Source organism: Capra hircus, chromosome 6 (genome assembly GCF_001704415.2).
Source record: "Capra hircus breed San Clemente chromosome 6, ASM170441v1, whole genome shotgun sequence".
In the NCBI taxonomy this organism is placed as follows: domain Eukaryota; kingdom Metazoa; phylum Chordata; class Mammalia; order Artiodactyla; family Bovidae; genus Capra; species Capra hircus.
Genome location: NC_030813.1, coordinates 40833126 through 40852302, shown reverse-complemented (window position 1 = coordinate 40852302; position 19177 = coordinate 40833126). Strand labels below are relative to the sequence as shown.

Sequence of the window (19177 nt, the reverse complement as noted above, 5' to 3'; positions counted from 1 at the left end):
CCTGCCCAAGGTCACTTGGCTTAAAGTAATAAAAACCTGTATGCTCCCACGTGAGGGTTCAAAAGATGCTCCAGGCAAGAACAAAATTAACTACTAATTTGGGGATGGGGCTGAAGGCAGGGAGATCAACATTAATACTTAAGTACTTGAGAAGCATAAAGGTCCCTTCTCCACACCCAGGCCTGAGGGTCTAGGAACCTGTCAAAGAGAGAGTGAGTTTGGCAGATATCAGAATTTAAAGGAAAAGGAGGAAACTGAGCAACCAGCAAATACTTCTCAAGTGTCTGCTATGTGCCAGTTTCAGGCATGATTGTAGAGTTTGCCTTGTTGTTGTTCAGTTGCTAAGTCCTGTCTGACTCTTTGTGACTCCACTGAGCTGCAGCACACCAGGCTCCCCTGTCCTTCACTGCCTCCAGGAGCTTGCTCGAACTCATGTCCATCGAGTCAGTGATGCCATCCAACCATCTCATCCTCTATCGCCCCCTTCTCCTCTTGCCCTCAATCTTTCCCAGCATCAGGATCTTTTCCAATGAACTGACTCTTCACATCAGGTGGGCAAATTATTCTTGCCTTGAGAAGCTTATGAACAGTATGAAAAGTTTGGCTAGATATCAAGAAGTCCAATCTGAAACACAGAAGCTGAGTTAAGAGGTAATAATAGTCTCTCTCTTACTGTTGAAGGTTAGTAGAACCTTTCCTTTCTAACTTCTTGACAGGAGAGGGTTTCTGCAAGAGGGGGTGATGCCCAGAGCAATGGAGGGGTGCTGTGAATCAGGGACAACAGAGAAGATAGAGCAGAGGAGGGAGGGGGTTCTTCTCTCTGGAAGGCTGCAAACTGACAGGAAAATTGTATCAAGATGAGTGTGTTTGAACAGTTTTGAAGTTTGTAAGAGCAGGCGGTGTTGTTGTTCAGTCACTCAGTCATGTTTGACTCTTTGTGACCCCATGGACTGCAGCATGCCAGACTTCCCTGTCCTTCACCAACTCCTGGAGCTTGCTCATACTCATGTCCATTGAGTTGGTGATGCCATTCAACCATCTCGTCCTTGGTAGAAGTTGGTAATTGTTGAAGGACCCACCCAACTATACACACGGTGGCATGAAGGTTTGAGAGGACACCAGTGGAAGAAGCAGAATGTCCTGCTTGAAAAGCTAAAGCAAAGTCATCATATCCCAGACAGGTTTACAAGGAGAGTATACTTAGATAGATGTGTCCTTTTAGAAATGTAGTACAAAGAAGCTAACCAGAGTCTGCAGTATGTAGATCAGATTGATTTTACAAGTTTAAAAGCTTCCTTAGATGCTAATCTAGGAAATGAAATTGGGTGTTCTCTTGGTATGGAAAGTGAATCTGTCCACTCATTTGTCAGACATTTATTGATCTCTTACTATGTGCCAGACTCTCAACCAGCACTTGGCATTATCAAGTAAGCAAGATATTTCACACCATGTAAGTGTCAAGGGCAGAGGGGGGACCTAGTGTGGGAACAGGCAAGAAGGGTGGTGTGGCCAATGGCTGGTGGTCAGGCAGCAGGGAGGATGATGAACAATGCTGTCAGAGTGAGGAAGGGCCAGATTGTGCAGGGATTGGGGTCCGTGGTAGAAAGTGGATTTTTTTTTAAAGACAGTGGGAAAGTTTTAGGGGGTTTTTTAAGTAGGGAAATGATCCAGTATGATCTATGTCATCTGCTATCATCTCGACACAACATCTATCTTATCTACCAGGCTTTTTAGCCAATGGGCTGCAATGGTAGGATGAATAGCTCCAAAGGGAAATAGAACTGTAGCCTTGCACTCAGGACTTTCTATAACACCAAGGCGGGAATTATAAAGTAACAAGGCGTCCATCTGCCAAGTTCATATTTTAAGGGTAGTCTAACCTTGATTTAAATTGGTCCTTTTGCTCTTGCTTGTATTCTACACTTTCCAAACTGGTTTGGGGCAGTAATCTATATAGTGACATGAAGATTCAGGCTTCTGGTCACTCAGAATGGGCAAGTTGATGCTGAGCTGGACAGATATGGCTCCTGGCACCAGCAGGTTTTCAAGCGCTTGCTAGCTGGCCCACTGGGTCGCTACTGATCTTCCTTGAGTCCTCACTAACTACTTGAAATCACAGATACTGCTCCATCTACTCCTGGGTTAACATTTTGTGAATACTCCTTATGTCTTTTAGAATCACTCTGCTTGAATAAGCCCCATCCATTAATGTCCACATGTGAAGGATGTCCCATCTCTGGGCACATCAGCTTATGCTAATGAAGCTGCATATCAAGGACATCAATTTTCTCACTTTCAGGGAAGGCAAAGGTACTAACAGGTGATTGTGGTGTGAATGATTTATGCAGAGCACCCACTCCCCTGGAAGCAAAGACGGGAGTGATGAGTGCAGAAAATGTCACGTGGGCCGTTAACACTGCTTTGAATGTTGAAATTTCAATCCAGTTCACTCTTTCAGTGATATTTACTGTATTCCCAATTTAAGACCTCCAAAAGTCTGCAAATCTTATTTTTGCTGCTCAAAAGATTTATTTGCATGATTCTTTGCTCATGGGGTAATCATTATCTAATGCAACATAAAATAAACCTGAAAGGGAAAACCAGGATTTAGTTAGTTTTGTTTTGTTTTTGTTTTTGTTTTCCTTCTGGGGTCCCAACCCTCTGCCTGTGATTGCCTGAGCAAATATGGCTGCACCCAGATCCTGCCTGCCATGGCATCTGCTGACACACAGACAGCATGCCCCAGGTTTCTCTCTGCAGCTGGCATTGACAGAACCCATCCCATATCTTCTAGGTTTCCTCTACACTCAGAACAGCACCAAGCGCAGCATTAAAGAGCGGCTCATGAAGCTCTTGCCCTGCTCAGCTGCCAAAACGTCGTCTCCTGCTGTTCAAAGCAAGTTTGTTTGTTTGTTTTTCTCCCCCAAACTCTCTGTTTTGTTTGTTTAGGTCTGAATGTATTGCAGTTCTCTGCTTCTAAAGAGAATCAATCAATATATTATATTCCACAAAACCAACTCTATTGATGTACTCCTGTTTACCTAAATACCAAGGGAAACGTCTGTGCAATTACAAACCACTTCCCATTTGGTGGACTGACAGCACAGTGTTAATGTTGAGAGCCTTGGCTTCAAAACATTTGGAAATTTATGCTTGATCTGAGGTGTAGGGACTCGGCTCAGATAACTCTTGGGATTCTCATTGCCAAAACTGTTAGTGGAACAGCTGCACATTTTAAATTGCATTGCTTGTCAGTTTTCTGATTCACCATACATGGATTTGTTGTGTCATACTGCAAACATAAAAAAATGTTACTAGGTCTGAGAAGACACTATAAAGTGGAAAATAATTACACAAACGTGAGTTTTCTCTGCCCACTCTTTCCCAATATCGTGGAAAACAAAATCACCTCATACATATACATATACATTTATTAACTTATAGTGGGGCTACATCCTAATAAAACCAGTGGGGTAAGGTGAAAATATTTTAAGTCTAAAATGCATTCAATACACCCAACCTACTGAACAGTGTATCTGAGCCTAGTCTACCTCAGATGTGCTCAGAGCACTTCCACTAGCTGGGCAAAATCATCCAATGCAAAGATTATTTTATAATAAAGTGCTGAATATCTCATGTAATTTATTAAATACAGTGCTGAAAGTGAAAAAAAATGGTTGTCTAGGGGGAGAATAGTAAGTGTATCAATTTATTACCCTCATGAGCTCATAGCTGACTGGGGACTATGGGTTTCTAGCAGTCGCTGCTGACGCCCCACATCACGAAAAAGGATCTACCAGACAGCATATTGCCAGCCAGGGAAAAGATCAAAATTCAAAGTACAGTTTCTGCTGAATGTACTTCATTTTTGCATCATTGGTGAAGTTGAGAAATTGTAAGTCAAATCAGTCAATTCATTTAAGTGGCACTCACCCAAGTTAATATGTCATAATAAAAAATTTTATTAATTCATTTATTCTCTCAATATATATTTATTATATGTCAGTTCCTGTGCTGCAAGATAGAGCATTATAAGTCTCGGGCCATCTGTATGTGTGTGTATATATACGTACATACATATATGTGTATGTGTACATACATACATATATATGTGTATATGAAAGTGAAAGTGAAGTCAGTAAGTCGTGTCCAACTCTGTGCAACTCTACAGACAGGAGCCCGCCAGGCTCCTCTGTCCATGGGGTTTTCCAGGCAAGAATACTGGAGTGAGTTGCCATTTCCTTCTCCAGGCAATCCTCCTGACCCAGGGATCCAATTCAGGTCTCTCTCATTGCAGACAGATTCTTTGCCATCTGAGACATCAGGGAATCCCATATGTATATATACATATAAATATGCATGTCTGATATTTATAGATCAGTCGATAAGGTTGGAAACACAGGCAAATTTGATGCTGTCTTGAAGCAGAATTCTCTTTTCAAGAAAACTCAGTTTTTGCTTCAAGTCTTTCAACTGATTGGATGAAGACCACTCACATTTCCAGGGCAATCTCCAAAATACCTTCAGAGCAACACTTAGATCAGTGTTTGATTGCATAACTGGGTGTTATTGCTAGACAAGCTGACCATCAAACTAATCCTCTCTCCATCCTCTTTTTCCTTCAATTTTTGTGGCATTCTTAAGAAGTAAAATATACAGGATATGTAAGGGGATACCTCTATTTATTTCATAAATATGCCACAAGTTATTTATAATGAACATTTACATTCTGTGTTTACAGCCTTTCATACATATTTTTTTCAAGCACAATACAAATGTTAGAATCAGATAGAGAAGGTGGCATTCTTTGCCAGTGAGGAAATAAAACATTAAGAAGCTACATAGGATATTCTTGGTGTAGGGCTATAACCAATGACTTCACCTATCCTCTTTTCTGTCACATCATTTTGTCAGAACTAATGAACTCACTTGTTGTTCAGTCACTAAGTCGTGTCCATCTCTTTGCAACCACACAGACTGAAGCATGCCAGGCTTCCCTGTCCTGCACTACCTCAATGAACAGTGAACTCAGTGAGTGATTTAAAAATGTGAATGCTCTAAAATTCCACTATTTTCAACAACACAAATAAAGAAAATATGGAAAGTACCTCAAACAACCCAATATGTGCAGTCAAAGTTCCCAGAGTAGAATAGTAATTTATTTCAGTGGCACTGACCCAGGTTAATATGTCATAATGAAAAAAATTTATTAATTCATTTATTCACTCAATATATATTTATTATATGTCAGTTCCTGTGCTGTGAGATAGAGCAGTAAATAAAACAACCTTTAAAAAAGCATTTTCCTACTAGAATCTTCTGTGGGGAAAGTGAGCAGGATGAAATTATTTTTATCAATAATAATCCTATGTACAAAAACTATATAGTTAAGATACATTGCTTTGATTTTTTTTCCTTCATTGTATACACACAAACCATCTCACAAACAAAACATAATCTGCCATCAGTAACCTGGAAGGCCACAATTCATAATGATGACAAAATCTCAATTCTACATGATATTGAAGCTGTGGACATTTTTATTGCTACTATTTGTCAGTGAATGTTGGTTATTAGAGCCATTGCTTTTCCCCTTAGAAGCTTAAATAAAAATTGTCAATTTATCAGATATTTACCAAAAAACATAGTCCTCTGTACAAAGTAGACAAATAAAATGAAACTTTCCAATGGGTCTCTCTATTCACTTGAAGTGAAGTGAAGTGAAAGTCACTCAATCGTGTCCGACTCTATGCGACCCTATGGACTATACAGTCAATGGAATTCTCCAGGCCAAAATACTGGAGTGTGTAGCCTATCCCTTCTCCAGGGGATCTTCCCGACCCAGGAATCAAACTGGGGTCTCCTGCATTGTAGGCAGATTCTTTAGGAAAGAACAAAATCACCCTGCCCTGTTAACACTCCCTGAACCAGTAATGCAGAAAGCCACATCCCTAAAGAAGTGATCGCAGAGGATGCAATGCAACTGTGAGGAAAAAGGACATTTGTTAAAAAGAAAAAAACATAAGACAAGATATTTTAAAAAATCAGCATCCTGACTTAAAAGTTGATATTTTTATAAAAATGGGATGTCATAAAACTGACTTTTATTGAACCCATATGAGATATGGCCTATGATTTGCTGATCCACAAAGGTCTGCAGATTTAAAACTCCCTCCCTCACCAGTCACCACCTTCCCTGTTAGCCATGAAGAAAAGAAAATCCCAGCATGTCGAAGCAGATGACTTGAAAAGGAGACCACATTCATTTCATTGCTATATTAGAAAGGTTTTACTCATATTATTATTACACCCCTAAACATGATCTGGGCCCTAAGCAGCTGGGCACAGGACTGAAAAGATGACATGAAAACACGAGGCAGCGGGCAGGTGCTTGGGGACAATGACCAGAGTGACAGAGGACCCCAACCCAGGCCACCAGGAGGAAAAGCAAGGGCACCAAACATCTCCAAGGGGGGGTCACAGAGAGCCCCTTGATGAAGTCTGACTTGACTGAGAGAGTTCCGGGCTTGAATCACCTGTACAGAGGCGGCAGAAATATTCTCCACCAGATCCCGTGCAGCTTCAAAGCTAGAGAGCTGAAAGTTACTTTAATAAGAGGCCAATCAATATTGTGGACTTCCCTAATAGCTCAGTTGGTAAAGAATCTGCCTGCAATCCAAGAGACCCCAGTTTGATTCATGGGTCGGGAACATCCTCTGGAGAAGGGATTGGCTACTCACTCCAGTATTCTTGGGCTTCTCTTGTGGCTCAGCTGGTAAAGAATCCGCCTGCAATGCAGGAGACCTGGGCCCGATCCCTGGGTTGGGAAGATCTCTGGAGAAGGGAAAGGCTACCCACTCCAGTATTCTGGCCTGCAGAATTCCATGGATGGTATAGTCCATGGGGTCACAAAGAGTCAGATACAACTGAGCAACTTTCACTTTCACTTTTCAGTCAACATTGTCACTCAGTCATGTCTGACTCTTTGCAGCCCCATGGGCTATAGGCTGCCAGGGTCCTCTGTCCATGGGATTTTCCATGTAAGAATACTGGAGTGGGTTGCCATTTCCTCCTCCAGGGGATCTTCAGGACCTAGAGATCTAACCTGCATCTCCTACATCGGCAGGAGGATTCTTTACCACTGAGCCACCAGGGAAGAGGCCAGTACTCATTCTAAATTTCATTTTATGTTCTCAGGAAGGCAGAAAAGAAAGGGTTTTCATTCCTTTGGCACGAATGTAAGATTTATCAGTATTAGGCAAATAAAAAAAGAAAACCAAAATGTTTTCTGTAGGAAAAGAAACAAGCTTCTGCTGAGTTACGGAGCACTTAGATCCCCCAAACCAGAGAACCCAGGAGTTTGCAGGGAGCCTTCCCCCATCCAGCTCCCTGACAGACTCCCTCTGTCATTACCAGGGAGCAGCTTCTTCAAGGAAATATCTCTTTGGTATTTCCTGCTTCTTCAGGGAAGCAGGTGACTGCAGAACAGTCTTCCTCATGCTGAGCCCAAAGGCAGCCTTCCTTGAACTTCCAACAGTATGGATCCTGGTTCTGCCCTTGACAGTAATCTGCATGTCTGTTCCTTCTTCCTTCTCCTCTTCCTCCTCCTCCTCTTTCTCCTTTGGAGTTGACAGGGTGAGTGGTTTATTTATAAAAGTCACTCGTGTTCATGGCAGCAATCTGGAAAGTACAACACACAACACGTGACATATTCACACTACACAACACACAGTCGTACTATGCTCCTTTATCTTGAAGTGCATCCTCAGTTGCTTAGTCATGGCTGACTCTGTGACCCCATGCACTGTAGCCTGCCATGTTCCTCTGTCCCCAGAATTTTCCAGGCAAGAATACTTGAGTGGGTTACCAGTTCCTCCTCCATTACCTTGAAGCAACAACAAATAATAAGTGACATCTTTTTTCATAGATGTGCATTCATTAATAATTGCAACCATACCAAATATTTATCCTTTTCTTACATTACATACTTTCATATGTACTAACCTTATTATTAAAATGTAAATATCATTTTAATGACAATCATAATATTATATAGTTACAATATATTGTATTTGACTGCATTCCCTGGCTTTGGAATATTTAGATTTTCCCCTTTTACTTTTTTTTATTTATAATATAAATAGCACTGAGATAAATATCTCTGTGTGTATATCTACACATTTAGATTATTTTCTACAAATTTAGATTATTTTGTCCCAGATTTGAAATTACTGGATAAAAGAGTTAAATTACGTGAATGCAAGCTTCCTCATGTATATTAGAAAATTGTTTTTTGAGTTAGTCTTTCAAATATTTAAACACATTACATATTACCTCTCGAGTGTTTTTTAACATAGACTAAATATCCTCAATATTTAGAAACTATGTATTTTATAGGCATTTATTAAATGCAGACTTAAAATATTAGTTCTGCTGCTTGTGCCTCAAATGACAGCATTAAAAGAAGTAGCACATGACAAAGGTTTTCTGCATAAAAAACAATAGACATTATTACATTTTTTGCAAAACAAATGTATTACTCATTTTTAACAAAAGGTAAAATTAGTAAGTCCCAATCTTGTGAATTTAAGCACACATCTTGAATTTGATGTTTGAGAAGACTGTCAGACAAAGATCAGTCCAACTCCCTTGGAAAGATGCTGGGGAATAACAAACAAGGCTTTAAGAAGGAGGTGACAGAAGCACACAGGGGCCTCCCGTGGGGCGGCCTGACTGGTTGATCAAGAGTGACAGATGTGATCTACTGAGAGTTAATTTAAGAGTTAGAATGTCTTCTGTCTGACTCTAATAACTCTCAAATCAAAGTGAGAAATGAATAAGAACTGTGGTTGATGACACCTGGACCATGAGTTAAGGATTAGCTGTCCCCTAAGCTGGCCAGTTGCCCACTGCTCTTTGAACACCCAAGCCAGGATATAGATCAAACCACCCACCAAATATACTGGTATGATCACCATCATTTATTCATTGGTATCTCTAGCTGCCAGGTTGCTGAAGTTAGAATGATTGGCCCCTTACTTTCTGCTCCCAGCCCCCATCTAATGGCCACTAAACTCTGGTCAATTTCTCTCTGAAATATCTTTTAAATTAACTTCTTTTTATCTCTTGTGCTGGGGCTGTCAAGCAGCAATATTAGCAACAGCCAAAACATGGAACCAACATATGTGTCCATCAACAGATGAATGAATAAAGAAAATGTGGTATACACACACACACACACACACACAGAGGAATATTACTCAGCCATTGAAAAAGAATGAAATTTTGCCATTTGCAACAACAGCAAGTGTGGACCTGGAGAACATTATATTTAGTGAAATAAGTCAGTCAGTCTTTCTGTCTGAATGAAAAATGCTCTTTTTTCATTTATATGTGGAATCTAAAAATTAAAACAAATAAACAAACAGAAACAAAACACAACAAAATAGAAGCAGACTCATAGATATAGAGAGCAAACTAGTGGTGAGAGGGGTATGGAGAGGGGATGATGGGGAAAAGAACCAAAGATACAAACTCTAGGTTTAAAATAAATTATAGTAAAAGATGTAATGTAGAACACAAGGAATATAGCCAATATTTTGTAATAACTTGTATGAAATATAATCTACAAAAATATCAAATCACTCTCTTGTATCCCTAAAACCAGTATAATATTGTAACAACTATACTTGCATTAAAAATAAAAAGAAATCCCTAGCTACTATACTCTATGTGAGAACAGATACTTTTTCTTTGAAAAATAAATGCTGTCAAGTCTGTAGTTGTTATCTTTTCCTTAGATAATTCCAAATCATTCACTTTCTCTTTCTATACCCCAGTTAATTTTTCCTAAAGTAATCACTTCCCTATTTATTCGAAAGACATTATGGTGACAAAAAGCTTACTAGATAATAGTTAGGAACTAATATAAAAGATAAAATATTGAGCACTTGATTGTGTGTTTATATGCATGTTTTCATTTAAATTTACTTCATAATAGCATCTACCCAATAAAATCTCAGTGCCCTTATTCAATCAAAATAATTGATTCAGTAAATTAAACTTCATCCAGGGGTTTTCATTGTGGATTTGAGCGAGAGGGCAAATGTAACAGGGCTATTTATAAGCCACCATCAGCATTTACCTTGGGTAATTGCAAAACATAATTTCCTAACTTAACCAGTTTCTTAGTGTCCAACACAACACAACATTTCAGTGTATTCATTATTCCTGGTAGCCTATTGATCATGAAAAGTTTTAGATACCCTTTTTTGGCAGAGAAACCATCAGCAGTTGGCTGTTGGAGAATTTGTTTTCAAAAGTGACTTGAACTGCCAACATACTGCCAATTAAAAATACAACAGTAACTTCCAGGAAATTGAAAAAAAATTTAACCTTCTGACAATTAATCTCATGGTCACTCCTGGTGACTTGGCTAAAGCTCTGCCTGGGCATGTACTCAGGAAAATCTTTGGAAGAACAGAAACATAACTCATGAAGTTTTGTAAACTTAATTCGCAAGTGGAAAACACAGTCCTTCAATTTCATAATATGTACAAATTCCAAAAATGCTAAATTCTCACATGTTGTTTTTATTTATTTAACAAGCATCTAGGGCTTACTCTGTGGTTGGTGCAGGTCTAAGAATTTTGCACAGTTTAACTCATGATATCCTAAAAATAATCCTGAAAGATGGACACTACTGTTTCAGTTTTACAGACTACAAAACTAAGGGATGAGAGGTTAATTAACTCACCGAAATCATCCTAGTAAGTGTGAGGGAAGAGCGAGAGGTTGACTCCAGAAATGGGGCTCTGCAACCTTTGCGTTTTGCCAGCTCTCTAGTTGTGTTCATTGTTTTGTTCAGTTTTACCAAAAAAAAAGAGAGAGAGTCTTTTTTTCCACTTATCTAATCTACCTAGGACACACTTGTGTAGTCCATATTGTCCAGAAAGATGTGGTAGCCCCTCACATGAGTTGTTCCCTCTCTGAACACAATCTCATCATCTACAAATGAGAAGCGCAGGTTGTGTCTCAAGTCTCCTTCCAGAGCTGTGGGAGCCAGTGATTCTCTTCTGTCTTGACAAATGGTGGATGTTCAAAACTAGCACAAAAATTTCCTCTTTCAGGACGCTTCATTGCCCATGAGAAATAGGAAGTGGGAAAAGTTAGAAACTTCACTTACTAAGAATTAAGATGAATTGGCACCATCATTTAGGGGTTTTCCAGGTGGCTCAGTGGTAAAGAATTCACCTGCCAAGCAGGAGACACAAGAGACACAGGTTCAATCCCTGGGTCAGAAAGATACCCTAAAGAAGGGTATGGCAACCGACTCCAGCATTCTTGCCTGGAAAATCCCATGGACAGAGGAGCCTGGTGGGCCATTGGGTTGCAAAGAGTTGGAGACAACTTAGCAACTGAGCACGTGCGCGCGCACACACACACACACACACACACCATTTACTTACTGTAAACAATGTGTTTTACTGATTAGAATGTGTCCTTTCTCTTTGCATGGCCTTTTACAGGTCTTAGAATTCTTCCTCTTGGGTGTCTTATTTCACCCTCACAGAACTCCTGGGAGAATGACAGATTTTAAGAGTTAAAGTCTCCATTGAACAAACTAAAAAATGGGGAGATTAAGTGGCTTATCTAAAATTACATAGGTATTTAGTGACATAGGAAGATATGCATTCCTTTTTCTGGTCCATCTTTTATCAACTGAAGTCTTCATCAAATTGTGAATGAGTCTTGATACAGGAGAGCTAGAGGCAGAATTCTCAGGGCAACTATTTCCTGTTAGCAGGTTTAGATTTCCCTCAGATGTGGCAGACATTTATGGAGCACTAACTGTTTGAACAGTAATAGTGCCAGGAATAGGGGAACACTGAAAGCTGACAACATAAAGCAATAAATAAACATGTATAAAAATCACCCGGATACTATGAACACAAGTGAAATGCTATGAGAAGCAATACTAGGGAGTGCTTTAGACTCAAGAAGTTAATGATAACTCTGGGATGACCTGATTTGGTTAAAATCCTGGTTCAGTGACTGACTAGCTAGAGAAACCTTAAGTAAGTTGCTTACCCTTTCTGAGTTTTATACTCCCATCTTCAAGGTGGAGGTAATAATAGTGAATATTCACACTTGATCAAAAGATTAAATGGGCATGTAAAGTTTAGACAACAGTGACTGACTAATAATGTGCTGGCTGCAAATGCTCTCATTCTGTCACTACTTGTGATGTTCACAATGGCTTCCTTCACCCACAGAGGTGAGCGTGAATATCCCCCAGGTGCTTTTCATAGAGAGGTGATATTTTAGTAGAGCTCTTTGGAGAAGAATTATTTCACTGGAGGGAAAAAAAAGCTGGAGAAATATTCTAGCACTTGAAAAGACCAACAGTAAGATAGAGGAATGAGACCTAGGGAAAAGAAGCAGCCAGAAAAGGTGAGCTGGGACCAGAGCTTGAAGGTCTGTACAGCCAACACCAGGCTGGATTTTTACTCTACAAATAAAGGGAGGAAATGGAGAGAGCCAGTCAAGATTTTTATTTATTTTTTATTTTAGCTTTGTTGAGTTATAGTTGAACATATAAAGTTGTAAGACATTTTAAGTGTACATCATGGTAATTTGATATTTGTAAACTTTGTAAGAGGATTCCCCTCCTCCCATTTAATTAATCAGCACATCCATCACCTAACACAGGTATCTTCTGTTTGGTGAGACTATTCAAGTTATACTTTCTCAGAAAATTTCAATTATACAATACAGTGTTATCACCTATAATAACCATGTTTTACACTAGCTCCTCAGACTTCATTCATCTTATAGTTGAACATTTGTACCCTTTAAACAACCTCTCCCTATTTCCCCTATCCCCTAGACCCTGGAAACCACCTTTCTCTGCTCCGTTTCTATGTTTGACTCTTTCTAATATTACCATGTATAAATGGTACTGCGTAATATTTGTCTTTCTCTTCCTGGCTTATTTCACTTATATTGCCACAAATGGCAGGGTTTCCTTTTTTTCTCATGGATCAAGAATATTTCCTTGAAAAAAATATATATATATAATCTTTTTTATTATTTTTACTTTTTAATTTTAAATGTATTTATTTTTAATTGGACATAATTGCTTTACAATATTGTGTTGGTTTCTGCCATACATCAGCATAAATCAGCCATAGGTATACATATGTTCCCTCCTTCTTGAATCTCCTTCCCAGCTGGCTCCCTCTCTCTCCGCCCTCTACATTGTTACAGACTACTGGATTTGAGCTCCCTGTGTCATACAACAAATTCCCATTGGCTTGCTACATATGGCAACCTATGTGTTTAATGCTACTTTCCCAATTTGTCCCATCCTCTCCTTCCCCCACTGTGTCCACAAGTCTTTTCCCTGTTTCTGTGTTTCCATGGCTACCCTGCACATAGGTTCATCAGTATCATCTTTCTAGATTCCATATATATGTGTTAATTTGTAACATTTGTTTTTCTCATTCTGACTTACTTCACTTCTTTATCCATTAATGGACACTTCAGTGGTTTCCATGTCTTAGTTATGCTGCATTGAACATGGGAGATCCTATTTTCATTTCTTTTGGATACACACCCAGAAGTGGGATTGCTAGATCAAGGTAGGGTACGACTCTCTGTCTTGATGAGATTTTGAGATGGCTAAAGCCAGCCCATAGTCAAAGGAGCTGAACACAATTCTAACTTCAGAAGGGTCTATGGTGAACTTGAAGTTAAAGAGTAGCAAAGGATCAAAGCAACATTTGAAGACAAGACACAGATTAGGTCTCAAAACTGTCAGCAAGAGCTAGCTGGGTATTAGTTTCTTAATCAAGGAGCCAACCAAACATTGGAGTGAGAAAAGGACAAAAATAAATCAGAAAACAGGTAAATTGTTGAGGGAGATTAAAAAAAAAAAAGCGGGGGGTGGGGGAGATCAGCTGGGAAACTGCTTAAAAAGCTTATGCAAGAAGCAATATAAACAGCTAATTCTTACTAGGCACAACAATATTCTAAGCCTTAACAAGTATTGTAAACATATCCTACAAGCCTATAAGGAAAGCACAATTAAAATTCCCACTTAGATGAGAGAACTAAACAAAAATTTAAATCTCTAAACTAAGATCTCACAATCACCACGTTTCAAAACAAGGATTTGACCTTGGACAGGGTGAATACCAAAGCTTAGAATCCCTACCACTAGACCTACAGGGGAGAAAAAAGGCTTCCACAAAAAGCAACAGTGGTGGGGGAAGGGAAGGATTTGAAGGTGTAGCTGGAAACATTGGGAAACAATTGGTGGTATTAAGTGAAAAATAGCAAAGGGACAAAACGGTTCTGTCAAAAGAATAATGGTGGCAGTAGACAACGGCAACCCACTCCAGTGCTCTTGCCTGGAAAACCCCATGGATGGAGGAGCCTGGTAGGCTGCAGTCCATGGGGTCACGAATTTGGGCACCACTGAGCGACTTCACTTTCACTTTTCACTTGCATGCATTGGAAGAGGAAATGGCAACCCACTCAAGTGTTCTTGCCTGGAGAATCCCAGGGATGGGGGAGCCTGGTGGGCTGCAGTTTATGGGGTCACACAGAGTTGGACACGACTGAAGCGACTTAGCAGCAGCAGCAGCAAGCAAGCAAGATAAGAAACAGAGAAGTTCAGGAAAGCAGGTTAAGAAAAGATGATGATATTTTTATTTCAGACACATTAGCTTAAAGTGTCTGAAGAACACAAACCATTATTGAATAAAACCTTTATTGTTGGTTGATGTATTTTTTTCAAATTACCTATATGATGAAATCTTTTACTTTCTACTTGATCTTTCCATGATTTTCCTTACTGTTAATCTGTTCCAAAAGGGGTAGAGTGATGATTACTTACAAGAAGCTACAGAGAAGTTTAGATAAACAAGTCTTCTCTGTTTGTTTCTCTTTTTGTAATTAATTACTTCATGATTGGTCACTTGTGCAGTTTCTATTAGGAGTCATAATACCTATTTTCCATTTGCACTGACCTAGAAGTAATACTTGGGCTGAACATGAGTCCAGTCTGGCTTCTGCTGGTTCCCTTTAGACACTAAAATGGGAGCCTAACACCTCAAGCAGACTCAATTTTACACTCCACCAGGTCTATAAAATATAGAGCATTACTGTGTTATCTGTTTAGATTACAAGGTTAAAGTTTAACTTTCCTGGTTTCAAATTTCTTTCTTGCTAAGGGATATAGAGCAGCAAGTGTGAGGACCATCCTTGCTTGTAAGCTTTCAGGGGAAAAAAAAAAGAATAACAGAAAAACAAGCTCTGGAGATGTGCTAACAGGGAAAACTTTATTCACCTTTTTGCAAAACACTCTCATTTGAGACTTTGGGTAGAAAAACAATTCGAAGTAACTTGTAGTGTACTCTGAATCTGCTTGGTGGTAGATATTCATTCTCCAGTGAGTGTTCCTAAAGGTAATAAAAATAAATTAAATAAAAATTTAATTTATCTCAATGACATGTAAAACTAGTTAATGTTTTACATAAGCAGATTGTTAGAAGAATCAATGGCAAAATCATCATCATAATAGCAAAAAGCATGAATGTGGATTTTTATCATGCATCATACGTTGTGCAAAATTCATATATTATTCCAGTTAATCTTCAGAGTTTTTGTTCGAGTGCTATTATTATCTCCGTTTCACAGATGAGAAGACTGAGGGTTTGAGATTTTAAGTGACTCGCCCCAAATTCTATAACTACTAAGCAGCCAAGCTGAAACTCAAGCCCAGGTCATTTAGTCATTTTGGCAAATCCTTACAAGTACCTATCACATGGCAGGCATTATCATAGGTGCTGAGGGTGCAACTAAGAACAAGCCAAATATAGAGCCTATCCATCAGGAACTTAAACTCTAGGGGGAAAGATGGAGCAGAGCCTGTGCAACAAGACCCCATGTATTGTTGCTCCATAGCTTTCTTCCCTGGTTCTCTGAGGTCACATCCAACTCTTTTCCCACTTGGTGATGCAATGGGAGATTCTGTGATTTTTGCCACAATTGCTACATCCCAGTTCCCTTAAGATGAGTTTTAGCACCTTCAGTTAAGAGTCATGATTACATCCAAGCTGTCTTTGGCTGCCGAGGAAAAATAGACTCAAAGAGAGACACCTCTTTACCATGAGTAAATGCTTTAAAACATGGAAAATATGTGAGGACCATTCGCAAAACTGGGTCTGTGTTCCGTGAATATTACAAGTACATGTAACATACATACAACTCAGTTACTTTATTCTTTGATGAACATGAGTGGGAAGCTCCAAGAGATGCTCCCAGGAGGGAATACCACCCCCTCCATCAAAAGTAATTCTTAAAAACTGGATCATTTCTGGGCTAGTCTTGTCCTAGGCTTGCCTACTCTCTTGACATTCTGATTCCTTTGTGTATTCTTTCATTGATTAAAAGAAAGAAGTACTCTTCTCTATCAGCATTCATTTCCTTAGTGATCCCATTGAACTTATGGTCTTAAATACGACTTGCATGGTGATGACTCTGATATATACATCTTCAGCTCAGAATTCATTTCTCACTCCCAGACCTATATATCCATCTGCTCAGTTGACAGTTCTGTTCCGATGTCTTGTTTGTGACTCACTAGAGATTAAGGTCCATGGAAGCAAGGATTTTTGTCTTTTTTTATTCATTCACTTTTCCACAAGACATTGAACAGTTCTTGGCTTCAAAGAGGCACTGAGTAAATACTAAGTGAATGAGAGAAGGAACTGTGGCTAATGTCCAGAACCATGCTAGGCATTAGTGGTAGCACAATAACTAACACAGATCTCTTGTCTCAAAATGTTCATATTACAGAAGAAATGACAGCTATTCAAGCAGGTCAATGACATACACCACCATCAGAGCTGACAGCAGACAGTTCACATGCTATATGGAAATGTGAGGAAGCTTCTTCTCTGTGAAACCCTCTGAGCTGAGCCTTCAAGAAAAAGAGAGAGATTGAGGAGGAAGAAAGGCAGATCCATGTAAAAGAGATAATGTAAGCAAAAGGATTAAACTTGATAATGCAGGCTTTGTCCACGCAATAGTAAATTATCCTAGATATTAGGTCATAAGGTATGTAAGAGGAAATGACAAGCAATAAAGCTAAGCTATTGCCTCAAATTCCATTCCAAAAAAAAAGAAAAAAATGGTCCTTATTCTCTAGTCAGTACCCAACTGGAAGAGGATAAAATCTCCCCAAGGAAGCTGTGATTTCTGGTGGATCCCATGATCAACAATTGCTCAGCACTGAATCTCTGCAAAAAGAAAAAAAAAAACTGGGTGCAAATTTTGGGGCAAAGGCTTTGACAACTGATGGAATTACCCTTGCTGTGTGTTCTTGGATGAGTTTTTCAATGACCTTATACCTCAATTTAGCCATCTAAAATGGACAAAATAATGCTCATCCCAAAAGACTCTTTAATAATTAAATGATATAATAATATTTTAAACACTATCTGCTAGGCTTTAGTTTTAAATGCTCTTTGCACATTATTTCATTTCAACCTCTTGATAGTTCAAGTCCTATTATTGTCCCCCTTTTGTGCATGAAGAAACTGAGGTATAAACTGACTATACACTGTGCCCAAGGTCATATAGCTAACAGGAGTCAGAAAAGGAATTCAAACTGAAGAAGTATAGTAACAGAACCTTCATTCCTTAAGATTCTAGAATAAGGCCTCACTGGGAAGTATGCAATGGCACCCCACTCCAGTACTCCTGCCTGGAAAATCCCATGCACGGAGGAGCCTGGTAGGCTGCAGTCCATGGGGTCGCTGAAGGTCGGACATGACTGAGAGACTTCACTTTCACTTTTCACTTTCATGCATTGGAGCAGGAAACGGCAACCCACTCCAGTGTTCTTGCCTGGAGAATCCCAGGGACAGGGGAGCCTCGTGGGCTGCCTCTCTGGGGTCGCACAGAGTCGGACACGACTGAAGTGACAGCAGCAGCAGCAGCAGGAAGTATGCAATAACTATTAATAATCATAATTTTGTCCTTTATTGATCGATTAACATATGTCAGCAATCTCTCAAAATAATTTTTTGAAACTGGAACAAATATTAACCCTAGTTAGAGATTTTTAAATGAAAGCTTGAAGTGGTAAAACATATTGTCCAGTGCCAGAATTGAGAAATAGACCCAAGAAAAAACAAAACTTAGAGCCACTGAATAATTTCTTAGAATGAAGGGTTCTAGATACCATTTTGCTTTATCATGTGAAGGGTGGCACCAGATGTTATTGTAATTAATACTAATACAAGTCTAACAATAACATTACAATTGAGTATTTACTATGTTACTATATAACTAATATAATCTTAGTTAATGATGAGTCACCCTATGCTTCAATATTGGGTACAACTTGCTTATTTCTATGGCACTGAACAGATGGAAGCTCTCAGGCACAGAATGTTTTACTAACTTGTCTTTGTCACACAACAAATGTCCAGCTGACATGTCGGCTACACAGTCTAACATTCTTTGAACCAAAAAATTATCAGTAGCATAAACCTAGAAGAAACGTAAGAAAACCTAGGTCACTGCTCAGTCTTCCTAGTACTCTGTTTTAAACACAGCCATGATGGATAAATGTTTCATGGCAGAATATTACTGCCATCACTGACATGAGCTTGAAAACATTTTTCTAGTATACTGCCAAGAATTTATTACCACTAAACTTATACAAACTGCTTTTAACTCCTCTAGATAATGAATTCCATTTATTTACCTTCCACCTTCTAAAGTGACACACAACACAGTAACATCTTACGAATTGGGCATTATATTTGGCATAAATAAAATTTCCAAATGTTCGTTCCATATTATAAATGTAATATTTTTAATTAAGACGCTTTTAGAAATGTATCACCTGCACGTTACCTTTGGAGACAGCGTAAAATGAAGAAAGCTTTTTCCTTAATGATTAAAGATCATAATTTGGACCCTGAGTCTTTTATTGTAATTATTATTTGCTATAATACACTCAAGCTCCTTTTCAGCTTCATGTTCCCTCCTTTGTTCTCAGGTAATCCAGCTATCACTTCTAGACTTTACAGTCGGTAAACTTGAGGTTAAGTCCTGACTCTATAACTTCCTATTTATATATCCCAGAAGTTATATA

General features: G+C 39.0%; 1 protein-coding gene across 3 annotated transcripts in view; it reads left to right on the top strand.

Annotated features, from left to right (window-relative positions):
- KCNIP4 (potassium voltage-gated channel interacting protein 4) overlaps positions 1–19177 on the top strand; it is a 1310185-nt gene that overhangs the window by 1170125 nt on the left and 120883 nt on the right. The window contains exon 2 of one of the 3 annotated variants that reach the window (XM_005681464.3): positions 2795–2896. The exons of the other annotated variants lie outside the window; for them this stretch is intronic. Within the exon in view, the coding sequence (XP_005681521.1) occupies positions 2795–2896 (102 nt within the window). The remainder of the gene's footprint in view (positions 1–2794; positions 2897–19177) is intronic. 3 annotated transcript variants of the gene reach the window in all.